Raw genomic sequence first — 17,567 nt, forward strand, 5'->3', positions numbered from 1 at the left:
AATTGAGTCACTATTCTATGAGTCTGGATCTTTTTCCCATATCTGACTGCAGCTTTCACCTTCTTGTTTTATTATAAAAAGACATTTAATTCACACTGTGAAATTAGGAGCCTCCTGAGCAGCTTCTCCTCTAAAAAAGAAAAACCCTTCCAGATCTTAAACTCGATGATCTGAGGCACGAGGCGTCTGCTCAGGTGAGTCACTCGCTCCCTCGGATGCAGATCTGATATCAAAAGAAGCAGAAGAAGGAGAAGAAAGGAACTTCCTCTCACGTCCACACCTTTCATACCACCTCACTTTACAACAACACACACATCAGCCTTCCTGCTGCCAACACTCTGCGGGCGAGAGAAACAAACGGCTCCACCACCGAGATGAGATAACTCAGGCGTCGGGTGTTATTGACTCTGCAGACTAGAACCGAATATAAAACCAAAATGATATTGATTGGAGCCCTCAGAGTCTGTCTTTATGGTGTCGTTACCATTTCTGAAGCACATAAAAAGCTATGCAGGAGTTATAAATGCACAACACGCCGGATGGATGAGCGTCTGTCCTCCTGTGGGACACGTTCACACCAGACAATGTCCTGCGTCACGCTGTGTCCCTGCGTCTCCTGCAGAAGCAAACTTCTCTCTCGCTGCCTCTCTCCTCGCGGGGACAGAGCATGATTTGGTTCACAAAGAGAGAGGAACAAAAGTAGGGCATCATCTCTATCTGGAGTTACAGGCATGAGGAAAGACAAAGCGCCGCAGACAGAGGAGCTGTGTGGTCCTCTGTCTGTCTGACGCCGTCTTCGCCCCGTCTAGACATGTCCCCCGAACAAAGGAGGGATTTACAGACGCAGCTTTTAAAGAAGTCAAACTTTTTCCATCTCCTCGCTCGGCTCTGAGTCAACGTTTGGCTCAGTCGCCAGAAAACTGAAAAAAAAACTTCTCCCCTGGCTTCAGATCTCAGGAACAGGATAAGGATCGGCTGGGAGACACTTATTATAACTTATCTGCACCTGTCACTCAGACAAAGGCCTGAATCCATGCAGAGCAGGAGCAGGATGTGTGAACAGAGCTTTTATTTTGAAAATCCTGTCCTGTACAAGCAAGGGACAATAGCACTCCATAACTTCTGTGTGCACTTTACATGAAACAACAAAGAAAGATGATAAATGCAATGTGCTTCTATCGTTTGCTTATCTACTCCATTAAAGTGCTTTTGTTTCACCCTTAAAAAACCAACAGTTAAAAAGGTCAACGTTGTATTTGTGCTCTTTTTCAGAAAGGGGAATTTTAAACCACTGCATTTTATCGCATTAATTATATGATTGTGTTGAAAGAAAAGTCCCCCGGGCAGATTAAAGACAAATATTCTGGATCTACCAGTGTAAATATTAAACAAGGCCTCACACGAGTGCAATTAAAAAGCAACAAAAGACCGAAAGATAAGATGGTGAAGTGAGAAAAGCTCTCGATTGTTAAAAACCACGTCTCCTGATCGGGTGGAGTTCAATATTCAGAATCAACATATTTAAGAAGCGGAGATAAGAAATAAAACTTGATCCCTGTTTCTATGGTGAATCCTGTTACTGAGCGTTCGGGTCTATTTTGAGCTTCACATGTTTTTTCTGTCAGACTCGTGAAACTAAGTAAAACTAAGAAACTCCTCGTTCAGAACTCAGAGCTCAACGTTTCCTCGTCATCGGCCCAGAACTTGATTTTTCTTTTCACATCAAACAAACGAGCTTGGCAGGAAAGTGAAGATCTGTGACGCTGCTGCTGCTGCTGAGACTCGATCCTCACACAGACTCACATCTCACGCCTCCTGTGCAAACATCAGACTAACGTGAACACACAAAATAACTAAAGACAACATTGTGTTGTTTGCAGGTGGCTGATTGGAAGTTGTAGATTTCTCGTTGTGTTTATTCAAAACTTGTTTTCGCAGTAAGCTGCAGATAGAACTGAGTGTGATCCCTCTCCTGGAATTTATTAAACACATAAATATTCATATCTGTCCCTAAATATAACATGAAGCCCTTTGAGACTCCACCTTTGTGACTGGACAGCACATTGTGTGTTATGCTGATACAGGAGTAATTCATGGGGTTGGAAGCAGAAACCATTTAGACCTGTTTCCAGACGCGACCTCCGGGTTAAACACTTGAAAAACTTGGCGACAGAGTTTCTGAGGTTCTCTGCAGAGACACGTTCACAACAGCAACAGATGCTCTGCAGGGTTCAGGTGAGAGGTGGAGCAGCCGGGTGCAGCAGCTTCTGTTCCAAGCACCCGACACCGTCCTCGCCACAGACTCTACAGACATCTGTGTCTGTGTCTTCGGGTTCTTTGGGTCTGTGACATAATGAAATCCAGGTCATTGGTCTCAGTCATGATGTCAGCTGATCCTTTTAGCTCCTGATGTCTCCTGTGTCCTCAAACACTCGAGGGCATCGTGTGCAGCTCGGCCACCGACTGAGCTGAACCCCCCCGACAACGTGTGAGCTGAAGGATGTCAGATGGGAATCGAGCGATAGCGACAGGACGAGTGAGAGAGTCGGAGAGAGAGAGACGGACAGGGAGACGATAAGAGGAGACAACTTCTAGTGAGACATCTGCTCTGGTTCCAGCTCGTGATGGAGAGGGAAGGTAACTGGTGGACAGATGAGATCCAGGGCTGTGTGTGTGTGTGTGTGTGTGAGAGAGAAGTGAGAGTTTGTGTTCACCAGGGAGTTCTGCTGTACACGTCTTTGTGTACTTTCTGTGCATGTGTGCATGTCTGGCAATGCAGAAATGATGACCCCCAGTGTTTCTGTGGCCCAGAAGTGCCACAAGGCATCTTTTATTAACTAGAGTTTGGCTGAGCTTGACCCATTTGGAATGTGCGAGCGAGGGGCGCGCACACACACACACACACACACACACACACACACACACACACACACACTTGCATCAACATGTGTGTGTGTGTGTGTGTGTGTGAGAAGCCGCTCGCAGATTCCCATCTCCAAACCGTGCACGTCATCATAAACTGTAATTAAAAGTCAATGCGTCTCTTTCTCTCCCCCCCCCCCCCCCCCCCCCCCCCACACACACACACACACTCTCTCTCTCCTGCTGTGTCTTCCCACCACGTAAACATGTCTGTGTTCAATCCACAGCCGGAGGTCTAAGACAGGTGGAAACCACATTCATTATCCAGTGAGAGGGGAGACAACAGTGGGAGCTACCTTACCACGTTAATAATTCAGTAACAAGTCATTATTTAATCTTAATTTTGAGGCTTAGAAGATTCCCACGAAATTAGATATTAAACCTTTAAATCAAAAGAAGAGATTTGAACCAGAGCTGCAGAAAATCCATTTTTTAAAGCTCGACCCTGAACGTCCACGTAACACGGACTGAATCCTTTATCCAGCGGGAGGGAGGAGACCAGCAGGAGCTGCCTTCACACACAAACACCTCCATCTTACTTTCTTTACTTCTCTATTCATCTTCTCTCTGGTAACGTCTGGTGCTTTAGAAGCCGAGGACGAGCTCTTCATGTGCCCGACGAGCAGGAGCCACATGGCGGGAGGTGAGAAGCCTCGTCTGCCCGATGCTGCTTATTAGCAAAGATCTAAAAAACAAAGCTGGTCTCGCTCCCTGTGGATAGATCAGATCGAGCTGCTCTGCAAAGTGAGAAACTCATCAAAGGTGTTTTATTGAAGGAAGAAACTTTTTATTGTGGATAAGAAGGAGCCAGGGAGTCAAATGACTTATTATAATATATGTTATAGACTTAAAGGGTAATTATTTAACTTAAAATTACAAATAAATCTAAAATTTGATATTCCAGAGATTTGATTTAAATTCACTTTGCTTCATTGTTTGTTAAAACTTTCGACCCTAAAAGGTTTTCAAGGTTTATTTGCAGGAGTAGTTTTAAAAAGCTGTTCAAGTTAAAAATGACTTTCACCAACTTCTGGAGAAACAAGACCCACGAACAAACCTTGACTCTTTTCTACCTTGTTGTATTTTAGATGCTGTTTGTGTTCATGTTGTTTGTTTGAGAACAATATCTAAAGAACGTTATCAGGGTCAAAAACACAAGATTTTCTTTTGCATTTTGATTTTAAAGTAGAAGTGTTGAGAGGAAAGTTGAACTAGATGTGTAGAAGACCACCTGTGACTTTAACCAGCTCCTCCCTTTAGAGCTGGAGGAGACGTCTGAGCTTCTTATGAAGGAATCGAAAACAACAACTACTGAAATAAATTAATTATTGGACTTGTTATTTTATTGTTTTTCCGATGCTTTTACTTTGCAAAGTTCCAGAACATGTCTGACGATACAAAGATACTGAAGCAGATTTTCCTTGATGATTTTTTTTTCCGATCATTTATTTTACTGGTGTTTCAATCAGTTCTGTCTCCTTCCAATTCTGCCATTGACCTGTTTGGACTTCCTGAGATGCCGTATTATTCCAGTCCTGATTTGCAGATGTCTGAGCGCTCTGGTTCAAACTGGTCTGATTGGACCGACCTCACTGGTGAAGAGTGAACCCAGCAGCTGCGTGTGAAGATGCTGCTCAGCTGCAATTTGTCTGATTATTCAGAAAGTGAAAACGTCGAGAACAAAACTCTTCAGTAAAATAATGTGAGTTTAATTTCATCTTGCAGCTCAGCAGATCATTTGAGATCAAGCAGTTCAGGAGAAACAGATTTTTAAGTAAAGCATATCAATCTAGGAACATGAATTTTAAAAGGACGGTTGGTGTTTCTTATGAATAATGCAGCTTTTCATAGCAATGGACACACACACCCACACCCACAAACACACACACACACACTATTTGTCCATGCAAAGTAAAACCAGGCACTAAACCTGCTGCTTCATTTCCCACTGGGGTGACTGGAGATATAAATACAAGCACTCATGGTCGAGTGTTTGATGAAAGCTTTGAGCAAATAGCATACAAATGTGCATGACACCGTCCTTGCACCCAAACAGACACACACACACACACACACACACACACACACACACACACACACACTTACTGAGGCACTCTCCAGTGGCAGCGTTGAGGAAATGTCCGTCTTGGCAGCTCGTCCTGCAGTAGCCGCTCTGCAGGGAGGACAGCGGGGGACAGGAAGTGCAGTCGGCCTGGGAGGGGCCGGAGCAGGACTGGCAGGACGGGTGGCACCCTGCAAGAGGGGGGTGGGGGGTGGGGGGAGACGACAGGGTCAAGAAGCAGGCAAGGAAATACATTTGAATAATGACTGAGACGCCCACGATCTCAGAACTTCTCCAGGCTCAACCCAGGGGGCGCAACACACACGGAGGACGCCCCCCCCCCCCCCCCCCCCGCCAGAGTAAAACTGGGCTGCCAGTCCTCAAACTCAAAGCCAAACCAGTCAAATTATAGAAACTGAGCTATGGTAATTGAGGCTGCTGCATCTAAAGTGGAGGAGAGAAAGAGTTTTGATATTGACGACTGCTAGAGGAGACAAGGAGGGTTGGAAATAGAGAGGGAATGAAACGTGGAGGAGGCAGAGAAGAAGAGGAGGAAGACGGGTATCGAAGAGGAAGCTAGAGAAAGAGGAAGAGGAAGGAAGGAAGGAAGGAATAAGGACGCAATGTGAAGGAGAGAAGACAAGAAAGGAGGCAGGGGGGGCTAATTAAGAAAAATAGGGTAAATGATATTCAAGCAAGAAGCCACTACAGAGTGAGAAGTTAACTTTGTGAGCAGATGTGAAGTTACAGAGGAAGAGAAGGACCACGTGTTCAGAGATACCACCGGGATTAACTTAATTAGCTTAATTAAAGATTCTCAGACGCTCTAACCGTTTATTTACCTCACACTGGTTTGATTAGTTGCCGTTATGAGAAAAACAACCATCACTAGAGCTTAAGTATAAAAAGTAACAGCACTAAAACTTTGATGGTAGAATTTTATCCTCACCAAGATGGACATGAGGTGTTTTAGTGCGTCTGGGTTGTTTGTAACGAGCCAATCAACACGGAGGGAGACGAGCAACTTGACAAACCCATTTATTTTGGTGTGTAAGGGGAAATATAATCTGTGGAATCTGTGGATGTGAATCAGGTCAGTGTGTGTGCAGCACCGAAGCTGGATAGAGAAGCTCTCACCTTGGCACTCACTGTCCTGGACAAAGAAGCCCTGGGGACAGGAGGGGCCACACTGGCCCTCATGCAGGCTGGACGGGGACGGACAGGATGTACAGTTGTCTGCAGAAGGTCCAGCACAGTGCAGGCAGGTGGGATCACACTCTGGAAAGGAAACAGAGACCGAGAGGATTTTAATTTTCACTGCGAGAAGGAAGAGACGCCTGAAGCCTGAGTACACTCCATCACAAACTTCACCTTCCTACTGCAACAGAAATGAGAATAAAAGGACAAAACGAGAGGAAAATCCACTTTCCAGGTTTAAAACTTTGCTGTATCGAGTTTATTTTTGCTGAATTTTCCCGGAAATAGTTTTGCTTGTGGGACAAAAATGCAATTATTCTCCGTGTTAAGAGCTCAGAGGCGACGAGGGGCGTCCTGCTGAAGTGTGAAATCACCTGAGGACCATGTGGACTTGTTTGGCTTTAAACTCCATCACTGATTCAGCCCGACTGCTGCAGCCTGAATGCATCACAACCAAATGCAGGAACTTCACCTAAAAATACTTGTGTTTCTGTTCCTGAGCCGCTGCCAGTTCCTCGCCACTATTCTTGTTGTCCTGCCGCCGCCCTGCTGGAATCCGGCTCCTCCCCTATTGGCACGTTCACGATCTGATTCTCAGGTTTGGACCCGGCGCTGCCAGCCAGCAGTAATGTAATGTAACACTCGTACGAGGCCAGCAGCCCGCCTCACCCTCCAGAAGCTGCATGCATTAACACCAGAGCCGGTGCCAGCTCGGGGGGGGGGGGGGGGGGGGGGGGGGGGGGGGGCGTTCCAACGCGGCCGCGAGCCAACCACGACTTCACAAATACGCTCGGCTGCTGTTTGAAGTGTTCAGTTTAGAGACTGGAACATAAAACCTCCCGGAGGATTGTTTTAGAATGCTTTGTATCCGAGGGATTTAAATTATAAGTACAACGATGAAGAGGGACGTCAGGATTCATTGTTTGAAACGGAACATCTCAGAAATCATTTAACGGGTAATCAGAATTAAATTGATGATAAAATAATTAATTTAATTTAATTAAACATATCAGACACTCGTTAAGTTAAAGACAAGGATAGTTTACTTCTGTAGCAAACTTTAAAGACAAATACCAGTGAAGTTTATGAAAATATATCAAGATGAATATTTATAGGCCTCATTTCGTCTTTGAGTCCAAGTTGCAACAGATTAATATTGGAGAAATTCCCTAGAGTTGTCCAAGAGGACAGTAACAAGAAAAAGAAAAATACATTTGACCTTTGACCTTTGACCTTTGACCACCCAAGTCTAATCACTTCATCCTTATGTCAAACTGAATGTTTGTACCAGATTTGAAGATATTCCCTCAATGAGTTCCTGAGATATTGTGTTCACAAGACAAATAACACTTTCTAAAATACTTTTTACCTGATACCAGTATTTTAATTAGAGTGCAGGTTTGTACTGTTGTGCGTTTTTTAATATCTTCTCCTTTCATCTTTCTCCATGTGTGTAGTGTTACAGCAGCTACATTCCTCTTTGTCTTTCTTTAAATGCATAAAACACACAACCTCTCTGTCCCTGAATTATTTATTCTTCCCTTATTTGCCCTTCGCCCCAAAACACAGCTGCTCCGACCTCAAAGACGACAAATAACCGAGCACCATAAGTGTGTGTTTGTATGTGTGTCTGTTTAAAGGACCTGATTTTTTTTTGCACGGATGTGTGTGTGTTTATAATTACTGCTCCCTGCATTCTTTCACAGAGCTGTCAGCTGTATCCGGCTGTTGTGTACACACAGCGCACGACAACCTGGCAGGAGCAAACTGCTGCTCTCTACCTGAGCCAACACAGCCGAGTGTGTGTCTGTGTGTGTGTGTGTGTGTGTGTGTGTGTGTGTCTTTGTGTGTGTGTGTGTGTGTGTGTGTGCCTCAATGTCAGAGCGAGGACTTTGCAAAGTCACGGCGGTGTCACATGCATAACCGTCAATCTGACATCCTGCCCCCCCCCCACCCCCCCCACCTACCCATAATCCCCTTCTCCTCTGTCGAACAGGGCACGTTAATTGGCGACAGGCTAAATGCTTCCGTGATGGAGTCGACCACCCGGCTGCACGCTCGCTCCTGCATGAACACGCCAACAACACATTGAGCTCGTGCAGACAAACAAGCGACACACAAACCCCCCCAACACACACACAGACACGCACACAGGCATATTAAACAGGCCTCCTTACAGCAGCGGGGTTGTGTGATCTGTCACAGGGCGGAGAACACACATTGATTCCTGTGCAGCCTGAACTCATGTGTGAGTCCGTCGCACACAATCCGCTGCACGAGTCCAGAGATCAGATTAGTTTCTTGCTTTGTGCTGATGGGGGTCATAACTCGAGGATGTGATATGTTTCATCAGGGGGGTCGGTCCTGGTACAGAGCGGGTGGATCATTGTGTTGGTGCAGAGTTGTGTAGATCATCTGAAGTGTGTGATCGATCATTTCCATTGATTATGATCTGTGTCTAGAAATCAATCCTCAGCTCTGAGTTAAAAATAATAGCGTCCGACTGATATGGATTCTGTGAACCGATGCTGACACTGATATTAGGAAGGAAAATCCAATACTGTTAAATTGACCAATAAATAATATATAAATAAATATATCCATTCAATAAGTTTAACCATAAACTTTAAACCATAAATAACTATAAATAAAACAAACACACAACATCACTAACGCATCTTTTCTGCTTAAATAAAATAAGTATATCAGAATAAAAGACCATATAAAGATGGACGACATGACAGCTTCCTATTCTGATATATATTATATATTATATTTACAGTCGATGAGCAGAAAAGACCGACAAACATAAAGACTGATTTTATACATCCAGAGGAATTCTTCAGATTTATAGATGCATCCATTAAACTGGAGCAGCTTCCCTCCAAGCTGCCTCCTGATAGATAGCAGCTCTCATTCTCCTCTAATGGAAACAAACACAGAAGCCTATAGATGTGGTTTCCCCAGCGGCTTTCTTCTGGATCTTACTATGGATCTTCCTGAAGGTAACTCACCTAATCAGCTGTGGTGGAAAAAGCTCCCCCAGTGAAACCTGTCGACCCACAGCACACAGAGCTAGAGTCTCACTGGTGTGGGGCAACTATATAAAGCTGCTGGTCAGAGATCCCACTCGAGACATAAGTGCATGAAAAGCCTGTTCCTCAAAAGTCAAGTTTCAAGGTTCTTGTTTGGTTTCTTCTAGTCGGGAGCTGCCCTGCTGTGAAGGTTTGAGTTCACAGCAGATTGAAGTGATGGAGACTGGTTCAAAGATGAGAGGCAGCGCCACATCAGTCATCATGCTTTATGCTTTATACCCAGAGTTATATAGCAGATTACACTTATAAGGCCTAGTTTGATGAATACGAACCAATAATGTCTATACTGGGAATATACACTTTAAATCAAGATGGACGACACGTCTCAACTCTGCACTTTTCCAGACATGAAGCCAAATATCCAGAATATGAACAACACCATATGGCACATTTGGAATCAATGTGCAGTTCCTCTCTCCTCTCTCCTCTCTCCTCTCTCCTCTCTCCTCTCCCCTCTGTCTTCTGTCTTCTCTCCTCTCTCCTCTCTCCTGTGTCCTCTGTCCTCTGTCCTCTGTCTTCTGTCCTCTCTCCCTCTCTCCTCTCTCCTCTCTCCTTTCCCCTCTCTCCTCTCTCCTCTGTCTTCTCTCCTGTCTCCTGTCTCCTCTGTCCTCTCCCCTCTCTGCTCTCTCCTTTCCCCTCTCTCCTCTCCCCTCTGTCTTCTGTCTTCTCTCCTCTCTCCTCTCTCCTGTGTCCTCTGTCCTCTGTCTTCTGTCCTCTCTCCTCTCTCCTCTCTCCTCTCCCCCTCTCTGCTCTCTCCTTTCCCCTCTCTCCTCTCCCCTCTGTCTTCTGTCTTCTCTCCTCTCTCCTCTCCCCTCTATTCTCTCCTCTCTCCTCTCTCCTCTCTCCCCTCTGTCTTCTCTCCTCTGTCCTCTCTCCTCTCTCCTGTCTCCTGTCTCCTGTCTCCTCTCTCCTCTCTCCTCTCTCCTCTCTCCTCTGTCAATCCTGAAATTTCCTCCTACTTCCATAGCATCAAATCACCAATTAAAAAATGAATTCATCAGATATATATTAACACTTGGCCGTCCGGCGGCATCAAACCTCCGGCACGTGGGGATTCACAGGCTGGAGTTTGCTTTTAGGCGCGCGGCAGCTCGACAGCCCACTCAATGTGTACACAAGTGTGTTTGTCTGAGATTGTGTTGATGTATACATAAACACTGGAGTGTGTGAGCCCATGTTTACACACACTCCTCTAACAGTACTTAGGACAGTATCTCTCACACAGACAGACACACACATACACACACACACAGAGTTGCACCTGAACCCGGCGACTCTCCGCTGAGTGAAACCTTTTGTTCCTCATAACAGAGGCGGAGTGGAACAGCTGATTTACATAGAACTGTGAATGGAGCTTTAACGACCATCAGCCCCCTGTGCGTTGAGTCGGGTTCAGGAGGCTGGGAGTGAGAGCAACCTGGATGAGAGGCACTGAGTCAGACACACCAGCAGAACCACACTGAGACGAGCAGCTCAAAACCAGTTCTCTGCATAACAATCGTCCAAAATGTGAGTATTGATTTTTAGAAGTTGTTGGAAGCACGATTCAGATAACATCAGGGAACATGTAGGTTATTTATGTACATTTGGAGTCACACAAGCACCAAACAGAGACCGGGTAACGTCGACAGCAGTGACCATACAAGACTGGTTTTACATGTTACTGGTTTTACATGTTACATGTTACTGGTTTTTATTTGCATATTGCAATCGGACACTGTTTACTGTTTTGCACTTTGCATATCACTCTTTACTTCACTTTTTACATCTTTTATCTTTTATATATTTTTATTCAGAAATGTTTATGTCAAAATAAATGTTACTTTGTCTAGATATTGGAAAAAAGTGAGTAAATAATAAGTAAACAGTGAGTAAATATATACTGGTTTTCTATTTTTCATTGCTTTCCTATGTATGTTGTATTTATTGCGTTTTTATGTTTCTATGTTAATTGTAAGCACCAATTACCAGAGCAAATTCCTTGTAGGTGTAAACCTACTTGGCAATAAAATACTTCTGATTCTGATCCTGATTCTGATTCTGATTTTACACAACTAAAAGCAACAGACCCTCTGATTCCATCCCCGCCCACACACACTGGGATGTATGAGGCCAGCTCCTCTTTGCTCCCGGTAGCTAATCGCTGACCGGCTGCCCCGAGGCGAAGAGGAGGCTGTTATCACTGAGGTCACGACAAGATGCTGCAGATAGAGGCAGAGAGAGAATTTCATCAGCCCGCAGCCGGCAGCCGACTCCTCTTCACACCGAGGAAGAGGAGAGAGCAGCTCCGACCTCAGACCAGGACGTCAACAAGTCTAATAGCTGCAGTGACGGGCTGACAGCTGCACATGGAGCCGGGTGAAAGCTTCCAGACTTCTCCTTCTGAGGTGCTTGAGAAACTCGCTGTGCAGGGTGCATGCTTCCGTCAATCAAACTACACTTTTGGCTCATTACTCTGGTTTCTCCTCTAATTCTGAATATCTAGTTTTTGTGAATATCCTCTTTCCATGTCTCGCTAGTGGGTTAGTGAGGAAACTCAATCTTAAAGCGTGTGGCTCCTCTATCGGCTCCGTGTGCTGGTCCCATGTGATTAAACAGATAATGGGCGTTAGTGGACGCTCCACCTGCGACTCACTGATTTGTAATTGTCTCCTGCAGGAGGATTAAGGAAATCCAATACTGCCGACGGCTTCTCGATTCCAGGTGAAGTAAACAAAAGTCTGTTCTTGGCTCCGTCTGAACTTAAAAACGGCTTCAGGCTCCAGATCTTCAAAATCAAAGCGAGGAACACTCGTGGCTTCCTGTTACAGCTGCAGTGTGAGGCAGCCGTATTTATCAAATTATGAATTTCATTCCTCTGAGGTAAAAAGCAAGACGACTCAGTTAACTCAGGGAAATGTTTTAACTCCTTCAGAGGCTTCAAACTCCGACCCTCAGAGAACCAGTGAGCAGATTTCATATCCCTGGTGAGACTCGCTTCCCTCTCACGGGACTTTGGAGGAATTAACCGATTACAGTGTTTTCAAAGTTACAGGAATCCAGGAGCCGTCAGTTAACAGGAAACTATAAAAAACATTCCTCGGGGGAGCCTGTAATTGAGATGATGGAGCTGAGCTGCACCTCCACCCTGAGAGACAGCTGCTGAGTGACTGGAGAACAGACGACCGGGACTCATCTGCACCGACGAGGATCCTACCCAGAGTGCAACTGGGCCGCGGGTTTCAAACTCCTCCTCAGACTCTGCTTTTCATGATGAACAATGCCACAGCTCCATGGGGAACACGGTGCTGCAGCTCTGTATAGAGTTTCTGTTTCCCAGGAGTCGAGTCACGACACAAAAGACACAAATCCAAACTATCGCGTGTCCTCGTTCACAAACCGTCTGTTTCCTGTCACCGTGACCTTTGTCTGACATTTACCGGGGAACCATTACGAGTCTGAACCTGAAGGAGACACATTCAGTTTGATTATTTTAATTAGTGTTATTACTGGAAAAAGGTTTTGATGCTCTAATGCCGAGAGAACTGTGCGTTGCTGCAGCTCCTCTTTCACACTTATCCACAAAACTCTTTTAAACGTCTTCTCAAGTTGGCGTCTTCATCGCCTGGTTGAATAAACACGATTTTCCTTTGTGCTCTGATTGAATTTGATCGAACAAATCCATTCACCGCACCGGAGTGAGTGCAGATTGACTCGTTAAGCGATGACTGGCACACAGAGAGACGCCGCTGGTGCTTCTCCCGAGCAACAGGAGGGAATCGAACCCAAACCTCACCTCTGCACGTCTGCAGGTGGTCCAGGAAGCTGCGTGCAGGACACGCGGCCGTGCAGACGCCGTGCTGCAGGACACCGGGCTGCAGGACACCGGGCTGCGGCAGGAGGGCCTCCTCTGGTTTGAGGCAGCGGAGACAGTCTGAGGCCAGCGGGCCGACGCAGGAGCGGCAGGACGGGTGACAGTCTGACAACAAGAGAGGTCAAAGGTCAACACGGAGGATTATCAATCACTCCAACAGGCATTTTAATTTAAAACGGGTTCTTACTGTGGCAGGTGTTGTCCTGGGAGTAGAGCCCCTCCCCACAGGCGTCCACACACTGGCCCTGATGGAGGAGGAGCCCGGCTGGACACAGACTGCACTGGGAGACAGAGGGACCCCAGCAGGAGGCGCAGGAGCTGTGGCAGGCTGCCGGGGTTCAGGGAGAACAGTTAGAGAGGGAGAATCACTCTGTTCTGATGCTTTAAATAGACAACAGTTGTGTGTAAGTAAGCACGTGTTGCATTTCTGCACAATAATAAATCCCATAAATTAAATTTCAAAAAATACAGATTTCCCTTTCTCAGGACTTTTTGGGGAAATAACTTTAAAAAAGTCAACAATGACGTGTTCAGTGTGACTCGGGTTTACCTCTGCAGCGGTTGTGGTTGTCCAGGTAGTGCTGAGCCGGACACTGGCTGATACATTTCCCATGATGCAGTGCGGTGGCTGGAGGGCAGCTCATGCACTTGGGGTTGTCAGGGAAACAGGAGGCGCAGGACGAGTCGCAGGCTGTGAATATTAATTCATGTTGGAAAGATAAGAATCACTGAGATCAGTTTAAATATGAATATATATGATTTTACATGAGACACATTACCACAGTCCACATCCTCACTTTACTCTGTTTGTTTTAAATCCGTCACTTTGACAAATCAACAGGTCCAAACACACTGAGATCTCTGATGGAGACTAAAACCAGCCGGAGGGGACGAGACAGACTGAACCTCTCGGATCCGGGTCCAGGACCAAACCCCCGAGGACACGAAGTGAGAAGTTAAAAACCCGTCAGCTCTCGAGATGTTGACATTTCAAAACCAGACGTCAACTGGGAACTTCTAATGGACGTGACCTTTTTACCAGGAGCTTCCCCCAAGTTTTGACATTTTGCCACAACATGTCTCGTTGTCTCTGAGTGACGCGTAAACACACAGCGCCCCCCCCCCTCCTCCTCCTCTATGTGCTGCTGAGTTCACCGCCGCCCTGAGGGACGCCTCTTCCTCTTCCTCCTCTTCATCCCAACACTCCAAAATAGAAACCATTCATATTCATACAAGATCTTCTTCCACACAGAGATTCTCATTAGTGGAGGAGAGAGCTGCTAATTAATGTGCTCTTTCTTTCTTTCTCTATTCTTAATTGTTTGTTTGCTGACTTCACACTCTGGCGCCTGATGGCGTGGAAGCTGCCGAGGATCCTCAGGGAGAGACAAGCCCGAACAAACCTTCACCTCCAGCTCACCGCCGGCAGCAGCGCTCTTATTGTCTCGGGTTGTGTTCAGTGCAGCGCCACATCCTGTGACACGTGATGGGAACACGCGTGTCAGGTGGAGGTGAAACGACCGCACAGACACACGTGTTCACAGATTTCTGAATTCAAACTGTTTCCCTACATTTGTGCACAACGGATATATGTGCTGATTAAATTACTTCATAGTTTAATTACATTTTTTGCAAACTTGTTTTTCTGCGGTGGGAGAATTCTCAGGAAAACAAAAGTACCTGCATCACTTAGTATTATAAGATTAAGTATAATAAATAGTATAATATATCGGCTGTAATAGTACTTTTGCACTGTCAGCAAAATACATTTATATAAATTTCCAGATGCCGGCAGAAGTGAAGTTTGTGTTTTTTCCTGGAGAAATCAAACAAGGTATGTTTATATTATATATTATTAAATATGTCAGGAACTGCAGATAAAAAGTCTGCATGAATAGATCTTCAATAAGCATGTTAATTAATGTGCATTGTCCCGTTTGCATGAATAAACATAACAACAACGAAACAATAAAGGAATCAATGGTCCAATCACGGCTCTCACAGAAGCAGGAAATGGACCAGAATGCAACGCTGCTGTTCTCATTGTATACAGCTGAATGTAATATGTCCATTTGTTGGTATAAACAGTTTATATATAGAGATATAGATATGTCAGCTAAGCTAGTACTTGAGGAGAAGCATGTGCTTGTCTCAGTGTGTTAATGTGTCGTGTGTTGTGTGTTACCGTGGCAGACGCCGTCCTGGCTGTAGAATCCAGCGCCGCAGTCCGGGACACATTCCCCGTCCTTGAGCAAGGCAGCCGGGTCTGAGCAGGACACACACTCCTGTTGGGTCGGCCCGCGGCATTCAGAGCACGACTCGTGACAGTCTGAGGAAAAGATCACAAAGAAAGTGTTGTTTTTTACACTTTAAACACATCACGACAACTTCTCCCTCTTAACCTTTCTGCTCTTTTGGGTCCAGACCAAACAAACAAGGTGTGAAAGGACCTTAAATCAAATCTTTCCAAGATAACGATACCTAGAGTTGGATTTGAGTGTCATGAATGATTTATTGCAAATGGTTTAAATAATGCAGAAACACTGACCTTTAACAAAACTACTTTTATTTATTTAACGCAGGAGATGCTTTAAAGGTTGTAGGGAAAAATAAATGAAAACTAAATAATGTGTGTTTGTGTGTGTGTGTGTGTATGTGTGTGTGTGTGTGTGTGTGTGTGTGTGTGTGGTCTGTGTCGCTTTTTACACACTAGTAAAACACTTGTTAACAACCATGACGAACAGTGAACGCAGGATTTAACTGTGTGTCTGTCAGGTGTGTCAGCAAGAGGACACCGGGAATAACACACACAAACACAGACACACACACAGACACACACACACTCACACACACACGTCATCATCCCTCATAATTCCAGGGAATTAATCCAGTTTAGTTTTTTGATGAAATTGTGGTAATGCTGATTAAATGTGTGTATTTCTGAGCCTTCGCAACCACCTGCGAATTCATACCTGTTTGTGTTTGTGTTTGTGTGTGTGTGTGTGTGTGTGTGTGTGTGTGTGTGTGTGTGTGTGTGGGTGTGTGTGTGTGTGTGTGTGTGTGTGTGTGTCATTGCTGCCCATGAACAAATAGCAGCTCTCCAAAACCCTGTTCCAGCACAAACTGGTCTGGTCCCAGGTGGTTTCCCAGCGGCCAGATGCAACAAAACAGTCACCAGAAAAACAACAGAAGAAGAAAGAAAGAAAGAGAGAAAGAAAGAAAGAAAGAAAGAAAGAAAGAGAGAGACCAGAACAAACAGGAGCTGCAGGAAAACACGGGAGGAAAGTGACGACTCTGTTTACTTCACAAGCAACAAAAGATTTCTGATGCTCGGCTCCAGGATCTCTGCACAGATTAAAAACCTTTCAACAGGGAATTCATCTACACTGGAATATTCAGATTCTTTTATTTGTGATTTAGACAAACACCCGGCTGACAGGTCAATCGATCATCACACAGAGAAAGTCACTTTCTTTCTTTCGGTCCTGTTGTTCGAGGTTTGTGGCAGAACTCCAAGAATCCTTCCTGAAGAGGTCGTTAGAGGCTCCTCTGGGGTTTCCCCTTTGTTTTACAGCCGCCATTGTTGTTTGCATATTGTAAAATGTCCCAAAAGTGTCAGAGTGACTTCATGAGAGAAAGGAGGACGGGAGAATGTTCAGGATAACTCACAACAAGCGAGTGGGCCTGTGTGTGACGTCTCTACAACACAACAGCGAAACTCCACAAACACAAACATCTCAGGATGAAGAAGAGGAGCCGTACACGTAGAGGACGAAGAGACATGATGCCGGGGTCAAAGGTTAAGAAGTGACGTGAGAGAGAGAGAGAGACACAAACAAGAGAAAGTCAAAGATAAAGAAAAGAGCTGAGGAGGTGAAACAAACTGAGACGAACAAAACACACGAGGAAGCAATTAATTTAATCAGCTTTGAATAAGAAGAGCTGATGAGAATCTCACTCACTTGATGGGACTTCACCAAATATGTTATTTGGGGGGGGGGGGGATCGGTGGGAAAGATAAATCTGATCCTTCATCTGTCACTCTCACTTTATCATCTACACAACTCAGCTTCTAACAATACTCGCAGCCACACTTCACCTCCAACACGTTTATGTAACATGAGGCAAACTGTATTTTAATTAAGTTTTATAAACAACTCGACAGCAAGATCATTAAAACTTGTCGAAAACTTTTTATAAGTTTTAATGATCTTGTTATTTTGTTATTTTTCTGTCTCTCATTCTGAGCGAGTTGTATTTTATTAAAACCTCAGAATAAAGATGGATGACTTAGTGAAGACAAAGTACCTCCGTCGCCCCCCTGGTGGCTGACAAGCAGCATTGTTCATGACACCAGCCTCCTCCATGTGAGTGACTTTGACATGGACCAAACTAAACTCATGTTTCTTATAAGTTTGGTGTAATACAGTAAAATCAG

At 45.1% G+C, this 17,567-nt stretch overlaps 1 protein-coding gene across 1 annotated transcript in view; it reads right to left on the reverse strand.

Annotated features, from left to right (window-relative positions):
• The window catches only part of LOC128436373 (extracellular matrix organizing protein FRAS1), a gene marked incomplete at its 3' end in the record, with an annotated part of 53,753 nt that extends 37,043 nt beyond the window's left edge, over positions 1–16,710 (reverse strand). The window contains exons 1-8 of the mRNA XM_053418139.1: positions 16,599–16,710; positions 15,315–15,458; positions 14,469–14,603; positions 13,680–13,820; positions 13,317–13,457; positions 13,052–13,234; positions 6,122–6,262; positions 5,029–5,175 (exon numbers count right to left, since the gene is read on the reverse strand). Of these exons, the coding sequence (XP_053274114.1) occupies positions 5,029–5,175; positions 6,122–6,262; positions 13,052–13,234; positions 13,317–13,457; positions 13,680–13,820; positions 14,469–14,603; positions 15,315–15,458; positions 16,599–16,710 (1,144 nt within the window). The remainder of the gene's footprint in view (positions 1–5,028; positions 5,176–6,121; positions 6,263–13,051; positions 13,235–13,316; positions 13,458–13,679; positions 13,821–14,468; positions 14,604–15,314; positions 15,459–16,598) is intronic.
• Positions 16,711–17,567: the final 857 nt, after the last annotated feature.

Source organism: Pleuronectes platessa, unplaced genomic scaffold, assembly GCF_947347685.1.
Source record: "Pleuronectes platessa unplaced genomic scaffold, fPlePla1.1 scaffold_223, whole genome shotgun sequence".
Classification (NCBI taxonomy): domain Eukaryota; kingdom Metazoa; phylum Chordata; class Actinopteri; order Pleuronectiformes; family Pleuronectidae; genus Pleuronectes; species Pleuronectes platessa.